General features: G+C 29.9%; 3 protein-coding genes and 3 pseudogenes across 3 annotated transcripts in view; all 6 read left to right on the top strand.

Moving 5' to 3' along the window:
• Positions 1-618: 618 nt before the first annotated feature.
• LOC125368905 lies at positions 619-1453 on the top strand (annotated as a pseudogene).
• Positions 1454-1570: 117 nt separating this feature from the next.
• On the top strand, positions 1571-2538 carry LOC125368904 (annotated as a pseudogene).
• Positions 2539-3005: 467 nt separating this feature from the next.
• Positions 3006-4326, top strand: LOC125368891 (NAD(P)H-quinone oxidoreductase subunit H, chloroplastic-like). The gene is given in 3 exon segments (XM_048370358.1): positions 3006-3548; positions 3551-4125; positions 4127-4326. Coding segments are annotated over 3 exon segments (1200 nt in total). The 5' UTR covers positions 3006-3115; the 3' UTR covers positions 4319-4326.
• Positions 4320-6376, top strand: LOC125368892 (NAD(P)H-quinone oxidoreductase subunit 1, chloroplastic-like). The gene is given in 4 exon segments (XM_048370359.1): positions 4320-4467; positions 4470-4871; positions 6032-6181; positions 6184-6376. Coding segments are annotated over 4 exon segments (882 nt in total). The 3' UTR covers positions 6366-6376.
• Positions 6377-6558: 182 nt separating this feature from the next.
• LOC125368894 lies at positions 6559-7195 on the top strand (annotated as a pseudogene).
• Positions 7196-14605: 7410 nt separating this feature from the next.
• The window catches only part of LOC125368912 (NAD(P)H-quinone oxidoreductase subunit 5, chloroplastic-like), a 2076-nt gene continuing 1681 nt past the window's right edge, over positions 14606-15000 (top strand). Inside the window, exon 1 of the mRNA XM_048370365.1 lies at positions 14606-15000. This exon is cut by the window's right edge and continues 1681 nt beyond it. Within this exon, the coding sequence (XP_048226322.1) occupies positions 14780-15000 (221 nt within the window). The 5' untranslated portion in view covers positions 14606-14779.

Raw genomic sequence — 15000 nt, 5'->3', positions numbered from 1 at the left:
TATCAAAGAAAAAGCAAACTGGGTCATCCAAAACTCTTTTTTTCGAAAGACATAATAAACAAAATAAACAAATTTGAAAATCAAAAGAAACCGAATTCTATTATCTGGAGTTAAAGAAGTATATGAATTGAATGCAACTAAAAAAGAAAAAGATTCGCTAATCAATAAGAATAATCGGGCGAGTCAGAAAATGTCCACCTCAACGCGATCTATGGTTTGGACAAATTTTTCACTGACAGAAAAAAAAATGAAAGATCTTTCTGCTAGACGAAAGATAATCTTAAATCAAATAGAAAAAATTTCAAAGAAAGGAAAAAAAATTATAACCTCGGAGATAAATATTAGTCCTAACAAAATAAGTTATAATGCTAAAACATTAAAATTAAAATCATCAAAAAATATTTCACAGATATTAAAAAGAAGAAATGCGCAATTAGCGCATAAATTCCATTTTTTTATAAAAATTTTGATTGAAAGGATATACATAGATATCTTTTTAGGTATCATTAATATTCCGAGGATCAATGCACAGCTTTTCTTGAATCAACAAAAAAATTGTTACTAAATACATTTACAATAATGAAGAAAATAAAAAAAAATTGATAAAACAAACCAAAATACAATTCACTTTATTTCGATTATAAATATCAAAAGTCACTTAATAATAGCAATATTGATGTTATTAATAAGAATTCACAGATTCTTTGCGACATATCCTCCTTGTCACAAGCATATGTATTTTACAAATTATCACAAATCAAAATTATTAACTTATATAAGTTAAGATCTATCCTTCAATATCATGGACTTTTTTTAAAGAATGAAATAAAGGATTATTTTAGAGTCCAAGGGCTATTTAATTTCGAATTAAAAGAAAAAAATGTTAGAAATTCTGTAATGAATCAATGGAAAAACTGGTTAAGGAGTCATTATCAATATAAATACGATTTATCTCAGATTAGATGGTCTAGATTAATACCACAAAAATGGCGAAATAGAATCAATCAATACCAACACCCTATGGTTCAAAACAAAAATTAAACAAATGGAATTTATATGAAAAGACAAATTAATTCATTACGAAAAAAAAAAGGATTTTGAGGCAGACTCATTACCGAATCAAAAAGATAATTTTAAAAAACACTATAAATATAATCTTTTATCATATAAATCTATTAATTATGAAAATAAGAAGGACTCATATATTTATGGATCACCATTACAAATAAATAATAAACAAAGATTTCTTATAATTACAACACAAATAAAAGTAACTTTTTCGACATGTTAGAAGGTATTCCTATCAATAATTATCTAGCGGAAGATGATATTATCGATATGGCGAAAAGCCCAGATAGAAAATATTTTGATTGGAAAATTCTCAATTTTTGTCTTAGAGAGAAGGTCGAGATTGAATCCTGGATCGATACCGGAAGCGAACATAAAAAAAATACTAAGACTACTAAGTATCAAATAATTGGGAAAATGGATAAAAAAAGATTTTTTTATTACAATTCACCAAGATCAAGAAGTCAATTCATCCAATCAAAAAAGATATTGAAAAGATTATATGGAATTAGATGTGAAAAACATAGACATAAAAGAAAAACAAAAGTCATACGGAAGTAGAACTTGATTTCTTTCTAAAACGATATTTATATTTTCAATTAAGATGGAATGGTTCTTTAAATCAAAAAATAATCAATAATATCAAAGTATATTGTCTCCTGCTTAAACTGACAAATCCACGCGAAATTATTATATCTTCTATTCAAAGGCAAGAAATAAGTCTGAATATTTTGATGATTCAGAAGGATTTAACTCTTACAGAATTGATGAAAAAGAGAATATTTACTATCGAACCTATTCGTCTATCGGTAAAAAATAATGGACAATTTCTTTTGTATCAAACCATAAGTATCTTATTATTTCATAAGAACAAACAACAAATAAATCAACAATACAGAGATAAAATCGATTCTATTTCTATTGAAAGGCAGCAAGGTATAATTGGAAATAGAGACAAAAATGGTTATGATTTACTTGTTCCCGAAAATGTTTTATCCCCGAAACGTCGTAGAGAATTAAGAATTCTAATTTCTTTCAATTTAAAAAATAAAAACAATATTAATATTTATATAAATACCAAAATTTGCACTGGTAATAACAAAAAAAACTGTGGTCCCGTTTTTGATAAAAGCAAAGATTTTGATAAAGAGAAAAATAAACTAATTAAATTCAAATTTTTTCTTTGGCCCCATTTTCGATTAGAAGATTTAGCTTGTATGAATCGTTATTGGTTCGACACTAATAATTCCAGCCGGTTCGGTATGGTAAGGATATGTATCTATCCGCGGTTGAAATTTTGTAATGGTAAGGGTGCATTTTTCCTATATCCCATAGGATACTTGATCTAGAAATGAATCAATGGCATTTTTTGACTTTTCATTTTAGGTAGAATTTTGTTCTCTTTTGTAAGCGAAGAAATATATCATCTTTTTGTATCTATAACCGAATAAAAAAATTATAAAAAAAAAATAAAAAAATAAAAAATTGGATTGATTAATGAGAAATTTGCAATTTTATTTGACAAAATTTTGAATTAGTAACTTGAATTACTAACAAAGTAAAGATTTTTGTGTATATCAAATTCAAATGAACTGACATTATTATTTATTATTATTTATTAATACAATATTGATTTTTTTATTATTACTGATCAATAAAAATAAAAACATCTTAATCTTAATTAAAAAAAGGTGGGTTATTTTATGGTAAAAAATTCATTCATTTCAGTTATTTCACAAGAAGAAAAAGACGAAAACAAAGGATCTGTTGAATTTCAAATAGTAAGTTTCACTAATAAGATACGAAGACTTACTTCACATTTGGAATTGCATAGAAAAGACTATTTATCTCAGAGAGGTTTGCGGAAAATTCTAGGAAAACGGCAACGACTGCTGTCTTATTTAGCAAAGAAAAATAGAGTACGTTATAAAGAATTAATTAGCCGGTTGGATATTCGGGAGTCAAAAACTCGTTAATGTGAAGAGTTTTTTTGAATTATTTGATTTCTTAAATCTTAATATGAACTTCTTTTTGTTTTCAGTAATTCATGAAAAAATGGATCGAGGAAACCCCTATGAATGTATCAGCTACACGAAAAGACCTTATGATAGTCAATATGGGTCCCCACCACCCATCAATGCATGGTGTTCTTCGACTCATCGTTACTCTAGACGGTGAAGATGTTATTGACTGCGAACCAATTTTAGGTTATTTACACAGAGGGATGGAAAAAATTGCGGAAAATCGAACAATTATACAATATTTGCCCTATGTAACACGCTGGGATTATTTGGCTACTATGTTCACAGAAGCAATAACAGTAAATGGTCCAGAACTGTTAGGAAATATTCAAGTGCCTAAAAGAGCTAGCTATATCAGAGTAATTATGTTGGAATTGGGTCGTATAGCTTCTCATTTGTTATGGCTTGGTCCGTTTATGGCGGATATTGGTGCACAGACTCCTTTCTTTTATATTTTTAGAGAAGAGAGTTAGTATATGATTTATTCGAAGCTGCCACCGGTATGAGAATGATGCATAATTATTTTCGTATCGGGGGAGTAGCGGCCGATCTACCTCATGGATGGATAGATAAATGTTTGGATTTTTGCGATTATTTTTTAGCAGGAATTGCTGAATATCAAAAACTTATTACGCGAAATCCTATTTTTTTAGAACGAGTTGAAGGAGTAGGTATTGTTGGTGCAGAGGAAGCAATAAATTGGGGTTTATCCGGACCAATGCTACGAGCTTCCGGAGTACAATGGGATCTTCGTCAAGTTGATCATTATGAGTGTTACGACGAATTTGATTGGGAAGTCCAGTGGCAAAAAGAAGGAGATTCATTAGCTCGTTATTTAGTCCGAATCGGTGAAATGATGGAATCTATAAAAATTATTCAACAGGCTCTGGAAGGAATCCCGGGGGGGCCCTATGAGAATTTAGAAACCCGACGTTTTGAAAGGGATCCAGAATGGAACGATTTCGAATATCGATTCATTAGTAAAAAAACTTCTCCTACTTTTGAATTACCGAAACAAGAACTTTATGTGAGAGTCAGAAGCCCCAAAAGGAGAATTGGGGATTTTTCTGATAGGGGATCAGAGTGGTTTTCCTTGGAGATGGAAAATTCGCCCGCCAGGTTTTATCAATTTGCAAATTCTTCCCGAATTAGTTAAAAGAATGAAATTGGCCGATATTATGACAATACTAGGTAGTATAGATATCATTATGGGAGAAGTTGATCGTTGAAATGATAATTGATACAACAGAAGTACACGCTATCAATTCTTTTTCTAGATTAGAATCCTTAAACGAGGTCTATGGAATTATATGGGTGTTTGTCCCTATTTTGATTCTTGTATTGGGAATCACGACAGGCATACTGGTAATTGTATGGTTAGAAGAGAAATATCTGCAGGGATACAACAACGTATTGGACCTGAATATGCCGGTCCTTTAGGAATTCTTCAAGCTCTAGCGGATGGCACAAAACTACTTTTTAAAGAGAATCTTTTTCCCTCTAGGGGGGATACTCGTTTATTCAGTATCGGACCATCCATAGCAGTCATATCAACTCTATTAAGCTATTCAGTAATTCCTTTTGGCTATCACCTTGTTTTAACTGATCTAAATATTGGTGTTTTTTTATGGATTGCCATTTCAAGTATTGCTCCCATTGGACTTCTTATGTCAGGATATGGATCAAATAATAAATATTCTTTTTTGGGTGGTCTACGAGCTGCTGCTCAATCGATTAGTTATGAAATACCATTAACTCTTTGTGTGTTATCCATATCTCTACGTGTGATTCGTTGGAAACATAAACTTTTCCCTATTCCTTTCTTTTTTAGGAAGAAGGCGAAATCAGTTGAATAGATATCTTCATTTTTTATTCATCATTTGGGTTAAGGAACTAAATTGAATAGTTATATGAGTGAAAGAAAACAGCTTGTAAATTTGCAGTAAAAAAATGAAGACTCATTTCCTATGTACAAGAGTAAAATAGAAATAAACATAAGAAAAGAAGACTGTTTGTCCCAAGATTGGTTGATTAGTCATCCTGGCTTGAAGCGGGCTCAAAGATCAACCTTATTGAGTTTTTACTATCATTTAATTTATATGTATTACCATAATGCTAACAGGCGATTGAACAAAAATGAGTGGACGGTTAGGAACACCAAGATACACAAAGGATTAGTAATAGAGATTTTTTTTAATTATCTATTTTAATTATCTATCTAAAATTTTAATTATCTATCTAAAAGGATATTTCCGCAAAATAGAAAAGTATATTAATTGGGGCTTTAAGTTGGTAGAAATGATCAGGCAGTACTCCCCATGATTCCGATTCAGAGTATGCTCCTGTCCACCGATTAAAGAAATGACTATCAGGAACGAAATAATCCTTTCCCTTTTTGAATCCCCTTTTTCTTTTTTTTTCAGAAGAAGAATAGGAACGAAAAAAAAAGAATCTAAATCTAATTACAATAAAAAATCAATCTTTTTTCTGCTTTTTTCCTATATCTATATTCATATAGATGGAATTCGTATCATAATTCGGAATATCTAATTCTTTTTCGTAATCAAAAACAATAGGTTGAAATATCTCTTTGTAGTTTTACAAAGAATATTTTTTTAAATAAATTAGAAAGAGTAATAAAGAGTATTTTATTGAAAATTTTGAAGTTATTACTCAAGAAGAAAAATTGAAACTATTAAAGGATGAGATCAATTCAGAGTACTTTTTTGTGAGTATTATAACAGATAGAATTTCATTGCGCGAATTTTGGAACGTCGATAGATTTATTTTATTTTGATCCTATATATCCTACAAATATAGCAAAATAAATAATACGATCTCCTTAAATTTATTTATGGCCTTCGAGGAGCTGTATGAGGTGAGAATCTCATGTACGGTTCTGTAATAGCGATGGGAACAGTGATGTTCTCGCCGACTATGATTATCTAACAGTTCAAGTACAGTTGATATAGTTGAGGCACAATCAAAATCGGGTTTTTTGGGGTGGAATTTGTGGCGTCAACCTATAGGATTTATCATTTTTTTTATTTCTTCTCTAGCAGAATGTGAGAGATTACCTTTTGATTTACCAGAGCAGAAGAAGAATTAGTAGCAGGTTATCAAACCGAATATTCAGGTATCAAATTTGGTTTATTTTATATTGCTTCCTATCTAAACTTATTAGTTTCTTCATTATTTGTAACAGTTCTTTACTTGGGCGGTTGGAATATCTCTATTCCATATATATTCGTTCCTGAGCCTTTTGGAAACAAATAAAATAGGTGGAGTTTTGGAACAACAATCGGTATCTGTATTACATTGGTTAAAACTTATTTGTTCTTGTTCATTCCTATCACAACAAGATGGACTTTACCTAGACTAAGAATGGACCAACTTTTAAATCTTGGATGGAAATTTCTTTTACCTATTTCTCTCGGCAATCTCTTATTAACAACCTCTTTCCAACTCCTTTCGCTGTAAAAGAATAAAAAGGAATATTTTTCTATATTCATGGCTTGTTTTCAAATTCAAATAAGAGAAAAAACAAATAGAAAATCATTCATAAATATTCACGATATGTTTCCCATGGTAACTGGGTTCATGAATTATGGGCAACAAACCATACGAGTTGCACGGTATATTGGTCAAAGTTTCATGATTACCTTATCCCATGCAAATCGTTTACCTGTAACTATTCAATATCCTTATGAAAATTAATCACATCGGAGCGTTTCCGCGGTCGAATCCATTTGAATTTGATAAATGCATTGCTTGTGAAGTATGTGTTCGGGTATGTCCTATAGATCTACCTGTTGTTGATTGGAAATTGGAAACTGACATTCAGAAAGAAACGGTTGCTTAATTACAGTATTGATTTCGGAATCTGTATATTTTGTGGCAACTGTGTTGAGTATTATCCAACAAATTGTTTATCAATGACTGAAGAATATGAACTTTCCACTTATGATCGTCACGAATTGAATTATAATCAAATTGCTTTAGGTCGTTTACCAATGTCAGTAGTCGACGATTATACAATTCGAACAATTTTGAATTCAACTAGAAACAAAAAGATAACCCGCTTTGATTGATTAAAAGTACAATTATTAAACTAAAATTCTGTTTTTGATCTAAAAGGGCTGCAATAGGTTTTTTTTTTATTTTTCTTGGTCAATAAATACAAAAATTACAAATTCCAACTATTGACTTGATTGGTCAGAATTGCATCGCGGCTTTATTTTTTTGTGAAAATCTATTAATATATGCGTAATTCTAGCCATAATTATTTCTAAAATTTAATTTAGAATGCCTTTTTCGAGAAAGAATGAGATTCATACAATAGCTGTACCTATAGTAATTTTCACCCCTTAGGGTTTAGAACCTATTATAAATAAGTTTTTCCTGGTCAGGTCAATAAGGTCATGAAAAAACAATTCAATTTTTTTATCTCTTATTTTACGTGCAATGGATTTGCCTGGACTAATACATGATTTTCTTTTATTTTTTATGGGATTAGGTCTTATATTAGGAGGTCTAGGAGTGGTATTACTTACCAACCCAATTTATTCTGCCTTTTCATTGGGATTGGTTCTTGTTTGTATATCTTTATTCTATATTTTATCAAACTCTCATTTTGTAGCTGCTGCGCAGCTCCTTATTTATGTGGGAGCCATAAACGTTTTAATTATATTTGCCGTGATGTTCATGAATGGTTCAGAATATTACAAAGATTTTAATCTTTGGACTGTTGGAACCAGGTTACTTCCTTAATTTGTACAAGTATTTTTGTTTCACTAATTACTATTATTCCAGATACGTCATGGTACGGGATTATTTGGACTACAAAAACAAATCAGATTATAGAACAAGATTTAATAAGTAATGGTCAACAAATTGGAATTCATTTATCAACAGATTTTTTTCTTCCGTTCGAATTCATTTCAATAATTCTTTTAGTTGCTTTGATAGGTGCGATTGCTGCGGCTCGTCAGCAATAAATCTTTAGAATTAGTAACCCCAATCTATTTGTTCTATGTTATCACATTTATTTTCTTTCAATTCCATTTAAAGATTATTTATGTATAAATTCTTTTATTTGATCTATTATTCTATTATCCATATTTGATCTATTATCCATATATTTCTTTGTTCTGTACTTTGGATATTCTTATTCTAGTCAATCCAATCTGTTGATGTTGAATTGTTGTTCATATTGAAATAAATCGAAATTGATAAGGAGTTGGTCAATGATGCTCGAACATGTACTCGTTTTGAGTGCCTATTTATTTTCTATCGGTATCTATGGATTGATCACGAGTAGAAATATGGTTAGAGCCCTTATGTGCCTTGAACTTATACTGAATGCAGTTAATATAAATTTCGTAACATTTTCTGATTTTTTTGATAGTCGCCAATTAAAGGGAAATATTTTTTCAATTTTTGTTATAGCTATTGCAGCCGCTGAAGCAGCTATTGGACCAGCTATCGTTTCGTCAATTTATCGTAACAGAAAATCAATCCGTATCAATCAATCGAATTTGTTGAATAAGTAGGATTAATCATATAGAATATAATTTTCATATTCATTAATTCAAGTTGGCATGTATGATACGTAACTTATCCGATCATGTTTGCGAAAACGTACGAAATTAAAGTATCCTGGCCCTATCTCACGAGTCGATCCAGAATTCAATAGAAAAATTCTGATAAATCATTGATTCGTCTGGTGTCTAAATATATGATGATTCATTTAGAAATTAACTAGATTGAAATTTTATGACGTTAAAAAATTTAGAAATCCAATGTCGCATTCAGTAAAGATTTATGATACATGTATAGGGTGTACTCAATGTGTCCGAGCCTGCCCCACAGATGTATTAGAAATGATACCTTGGGATGGGTGTAAATCTAAGCAAATCGCTTCTGCTCCAAGAACAGAAGACTGTGTTGGTTGTAAGAGATGTGAATCCGCCTGTCCAACTGATTTCTTGAGTGTTCGAGTTTATTTATGGCATGAAACAACCCGAAGCATGGGTCTAGCTTATTGATACTTTTCAGAAAAATCCACTTGAATGCATTTGATTTTATGTTTACCGACAAAAACCCGTACTCGAAAAACAAAAAATACAAAAATATATATATATTATGTTTTTCGAGTACGGGTTTTTCTAGTCCAAATGTATCTTGCCTTTACCACGAATTCTTTTCCTTGGTTAACAATATTTGTAGTTTTACCGATATCTGCGGGTTCCTTAATTTTCTTTTTCCCCCATAGAGGAAATAAGGTAATTAGGTGGTATACTTTGTTTATATGTATTTTAGAACTCCTTTTAATGACTTATGCGTTCTCTTATTATTTCCAATTGGACGACCCATTAATCCAATTAACAGAAGATTATAAATGGATCCAATTTTTTGATTTTTACTGGAGATTGGGAATAGATGGATTTTCTTTAAGCCCTATTTTACTGACAGGATTTATCACCACTTTAGCTACTTTAGCGGCTTGGCCAATTACTCGTGATTCCCGCTTATTTAATTTTCTGATGTTAGCAATGTATAGTGGTCAAATAGGATTATTTTCTTCTCAAGATCTTTTGCTTTTTTTTATCATGTGGGAGTTAGAATTAATTCCCATTTATCTACTTCTATCCATGTGGGGGGGAAAGAAACGTCTGTATTCAGCTACAAAGTTTATTTTGTATACTGCCGGGGGTTCCGTTTTTTTATTAATGGGAGCTTTGGGTATCGCTTTATATGGTTCCAATGAACCAAGATTCAATTTTGAAACATCAGCCAATCAATCATATCCTGTGGCGCTAGAAATATTTTTTTATATTGGATTTCTTATTGCTTTTGCTGTCAAATTACCGATTATACCCTTACATATATGGTTACCAGACACCCATGGGGAAGCACATTACAGTACTTGTATGCTTCTAGCCGGAATCTTATTAAAAATGGGGGCGTATGGGTTGGTTCGAATCAATATGGAATTATTACCTCATGCTCATTCTATCTTTTCTCCCTGGTTGATAATAGTAGGCGTCATGCAAATAATCTATGCAGCTTCAACATCTCCTGGTCAACGAAATTTAAAAAAAAGAATAGCCTATTCTTCTGTATCTCATATGGGTTTCATAATTATAGGAATTTGCTCTATAAGTGATATGGGACTCAATGGAGCCATTTACAAATAATATCACATGGGTTTATTGGCGCTGCACTTTTTTTCTTAGCAGGAACGGGTTATGATAGAATACGTCGTGTGTATCTTGATGAAATGGGCGGAATGGCTACACTAATGCCAAAAATATTCACGACATTCAGTATCTTATCACTAGCTTCCCTTGCATTACCAGGCATGAGCGGTTTTTTTGCGGAATTGGCAGTATTTTTTGGAATAATTACCGGCCAAAAATATCTTTTAATGTCAAAAATAGTAATTACTTTTGGAATGGCAGTTGGAATGATATTAACTCCTATTTATTTATTATCTATGTTACGCCAGATGTTTTATGGATACAAGCTGTTTAATGCTCCAAACTCTTATTTTTTGATTCTGGACCGAGGGAGTTATTTGTTTCGATCTCTATCCTTCTGCCTGTAATAGGTATTGGTATTTATCCGGATTTCCTTTTTTCATTATCAGTTGACAGGGTCGAAGCTCTTCTATCTAATTATTTTTATAGATAGTTTTTCTAAATAAAACTCAAAATGAAAAGAAATCCTATGATTTTTCATTTTTAAAATCGTTATGTTATACAAGGAAAAAACTTATTTTTCGTCTCTTAAATTTAAGTTTAAGTAAAAAAAAACGGAATTGTAACTAAATATTTTGGCATTTGTGAGAACTTTTTGAATCAAGTAATATAATGACTTTTTGAATCAAGTAATATAATGATTCAAAAGGTTCTCAACGGTTTACCCGAAGCTTTTTGTATATATGCTTTGCTGCCCCATATAGTTGCATCCGTCAGACCCTTTCCTTTCTTCAATTCAATTAGATGTTAATTGTTAATGTAAATGAACCATAACTATGTAGTCCTATTCCTAATAAATTAACTCCAAAATAGCATATCCAAATTATAAGAAAACCAATAGAAGCGACAATTGCGGAATTTAAACCCTCAAAATTTTTATTTGTTCGAGTATGAAAATAAATTGCGAATATGGTCCACGTAATAAATGCCCAAGTTTCCTTGGGGTCCCAATTCAATATGATCCCCATGCTTCATTAGCCCAGACTGCTCCCGAAAGAATACCTATGGTTAAAAGATAAACCCTATACTTATAATACGATAACCCCAGTCATCTAATTGTTGAATCAATTGAAACCTGTAATAATTCCTAGAAGAAAGAAAAGAAATATTTTTTAAAACATTCTTTCTTTCCATCATATATTGTATCCCACTAAAGCTAAAGGAAAATGAATCATTTAATAAATTATTGCTTTTATCAACATCAACAATTCTTATGATTTTTCGAAATGTGATTACTAGAAATGCTACTGATAATAATGATCCACACAAAAGAGCTGCATAGCCCAATATCATCATACTTACGTGCATCATTAACCACTGGGATTGGAGGCAGGCACTAAGATTTTGGATTGATGCGTGTTAGTTAAAAGGCCTGAAGTAGCAAACCCTTGGGTAAAAAAAGTACTTGGGGCGGTTATTGCGCTTAAATAATTTTTATGTTTTTTAAAATACGGAACCATATGAATAATGGAAAAAGCCCATGAAAGAAAGATTAATGATTCATATAAATCGCTTAATGGTAAATGTCCCCCAGAAATCCAACGAGTAACTAATAATCCTGTTATACAGAAAAAGTGGTTATCATGCCCTTTTCTGACGAATCATATAGTTCAACGAATTCATCGACTACTAAAGTTATCAAATGAATTGTAATTACAAGTGACACGACTGAAAAAGATATATGAGTTAATATATGTTCTAAAGTTGAAAATATCATAAAATTTTTAAAAAATTTTAAATTAATAAATTAATAATAATAAATAAAATAAAAAGGCTCTTTAATTAGAAAAGTAAGCCGCTATGGTGAAATCAGGAATTGAATTCATTATAGGATTTATTGTATCCTTTTGATAATTACAGGATGTTATGCCGCCACTCGGACTCGAACCGAGATGCTCTAGCACTGCTTCCTAAGAGCAGCGTGTCTACCGATTTCACCATAGCGGCTTACTCGAAATCATAATAATCCATTTTATTTAATCGTCGAGCTTGAGGGAGTCAATTCAATGCAATATTTTTTTTTGAAACATTCAAATTAATGAAGCCAAATTCAGTTAATAATAAAAAAAAAACTCTTATCTAATTTCAAATATCTAATTTCAAATTTAATACATGCCTTGATTCATTCTAATTTCAAGCGCAAGCATCAAGCATAAAGTAGATCATTCAAAATTGACACATTTTTTTCTAAAGAGAAAATCTAAAGATAAAAGGTGCTTTTTTTATTAATTAGATTGAAAGCAACAAAGAATCTATTATATATAGCGATTTAGAATAATATAAATATAATAATTGTTAAGTAAGTTAAAAATTTTAAACTTAATCAATTATTTTAACGGTCAATTTTTTTGACTAAAGGTCTTAGATTTCTTCTTTTATATGCAAATAGTATAAAAAGAATGCAAATAGTATAAAAAGAAAAAACTTATGAATGTTTAGTATTGTGATTGTGACAAATGGGTCGATGGGGAAAATAAAATTTAAATAATAATCCCCATCCCGAAAATGATAAAATATCCTAACAATAAAAAGAAAGGTGAAACTTTGTGTCTTCTCTTTTTTTTCTTTTTTGCAAAAAGTACCAGTTTTAGAATTCAGTATAAAAAGAATTCTTTAGTCTACATATGAAAAAGCAAAGGAGTGTAATTTAATATTTATTAGTTCAAAACAAAACATTAAAAAGAATGGAAATCCTTTTTATATATTTTCTATATATTTTATATATTTTCTATTCTATATTATATATATTTCTATTTTATATTAGAAATTTATATTCTAAATTATTAGAAATTATAAACAATAAACGAAATTAGACCCTTTCTCGTGTCAAGTCAAATCAGATTATTCCAACCTTTTATTTTTTATTTGTTGCACAAAAAAACTTTTTGAATTACCTGTAGAAAGAGATTTCGCTAATGAAAAAGCTTTCAATACTGCCCAATATCCCTTTTTTTTCCAAATATTTTTTCGAATACGCTTTTTTGATCTAGAAGTGCGCTTTTTTGGAACTGCCATAATAAAGAAGTTGTTTATTGTTATAGTTGGATGTGAAAGACATTTATTGTTCAAAACAAAATTGTTCTTTACTATATCTATGTATTTAGTCTCTCAATTATACTCTTGTCAAAAAAGAAGCCTATCCGCTTATTTTTTTTTTCTATTTCTGCCTTTTTCGTTATATTCCATATATACGTGGAATAAAATACAGCAATAAAGTTTAAGACTCTAAATTGGATTTATCCTAATAAAAAGACTTTAACTTCATTTTTCTAGTAATTGGTCAAACTCGAAAAAAAAGTATATCTAATTGAATTAAAATTTTCAAATTGAATGAGGCTATTAATTTGTTAAAAAGGAAAAAATTTTAGTAATTCTTTGCTTTTATCTTATGTAAAGGAAAAGTTTCAAATATGATAGTCTTTTCTACAAACATAATGAAAGGCAATAAATCCGTTCCAAAATCCACTAGTTAATAATTCTGAATAAAAAAAAAATAAAAGAACTCAAAAAATAATTATTTTGATCCAGTAAGGATCCGATAAAATCATCTTTCTTTTTTATTTCTATCAAGAAAAAAATACTACTTTTCTTATAATTGTTAAAATTCTTTATCTTTTCTCTATGTATATAAAAACTTGTAATTATGTAATTAAATTAATATTAATAATTAATGTAATAATTATGTATATGTAATTAATATTTAATAATTATGGAATGTAATTAATATTAATAATAAAATTTTAATAATAAAATTTTAATTTATTTTATTTTTTGATTTAGAATAAGTAATAAGTATTTATTTTTTTTTTCACTAATATTTTTATTTATTTGATTTGACCAATTTTAACTTTTTGATTTAAATATGTGAAGTATTTTGTATGTGAAGTATTTTGGAAAATTCAGAATAATTAAGAATATAAAATTCGATTGAAGTTTTACATATTTTTTTTATTGACTGACTTATTTAAAAAGATATAAGAGCCGATGAATCAGAAACAAGAAACAATTAATTATCAATTCAAAAAGTTTTTTTATGGAACATATATATCAATATTCATGGATCATACCTTTTGTTACATTCCCAGCTCCTATGTTAATAGGGCGGGACTCTATTTCCGGCGGCAACAAAAAACTTCGTCGTATGTGGGCTTTTCCAAGCCTTTTCTTGTTAAGTATAGTCATGATTTTTTCAATCGACTTGTCTATTCACCAAATAAATAGCAGTTTTATTTATCAATATATATGGTCGTGGACTATCAATAATGATTTTTCTTTAGAATTCGGACACTTGATTGACCCACTTACTTCTATTTTGTCAGTATTAATTACTACAGTTGGAATTATGGTTCTTTTTTATAGTGACAATTATATGTCTCATGATCAAGGCTATTTGAGATTTTTTGCTTATATGAGTTTTTCAATACTTCAATGTTGGGATTAGTTACTAGTTCTAATTTGATACAAATTTATATTTTTTGGGAGTTGGTTGGAATGTGTTCTTATCTATTAATAGGGTTTTGGTTCACACGACCTATTGCATCGAATGCTTGTCAAAAAGCCTTTGTAACTAATCGTGTAGGGGATTTTGGTTTATTATTGGGAATTTTGGGCATTTATTGGATAACGGGCAGTTTCGAATTTCGGGATTT

This window comes from Ricinus communis, unplaced genomic scaffold (genome assembly GCF_019578655.1).
Source record: "Ricinus communis isolate WT05 ecotype wild-type unplaced genomic scaffold, ASM1957865v1 Ctg22, whole genome shotgun sequence".
Taxonomy (NCBI): Eukaryota; Viridiplantae; Streptophyta; class Magnoliopsida; order Malpighiales; family Euphorbiaceae; genus Ricinus; species Ricinus communis.
The sequence above is the reverse complement of the archived record's forward strand: the minus strand, read 5'-3'. Positions and strand labels throughout refer to the sequence as shown.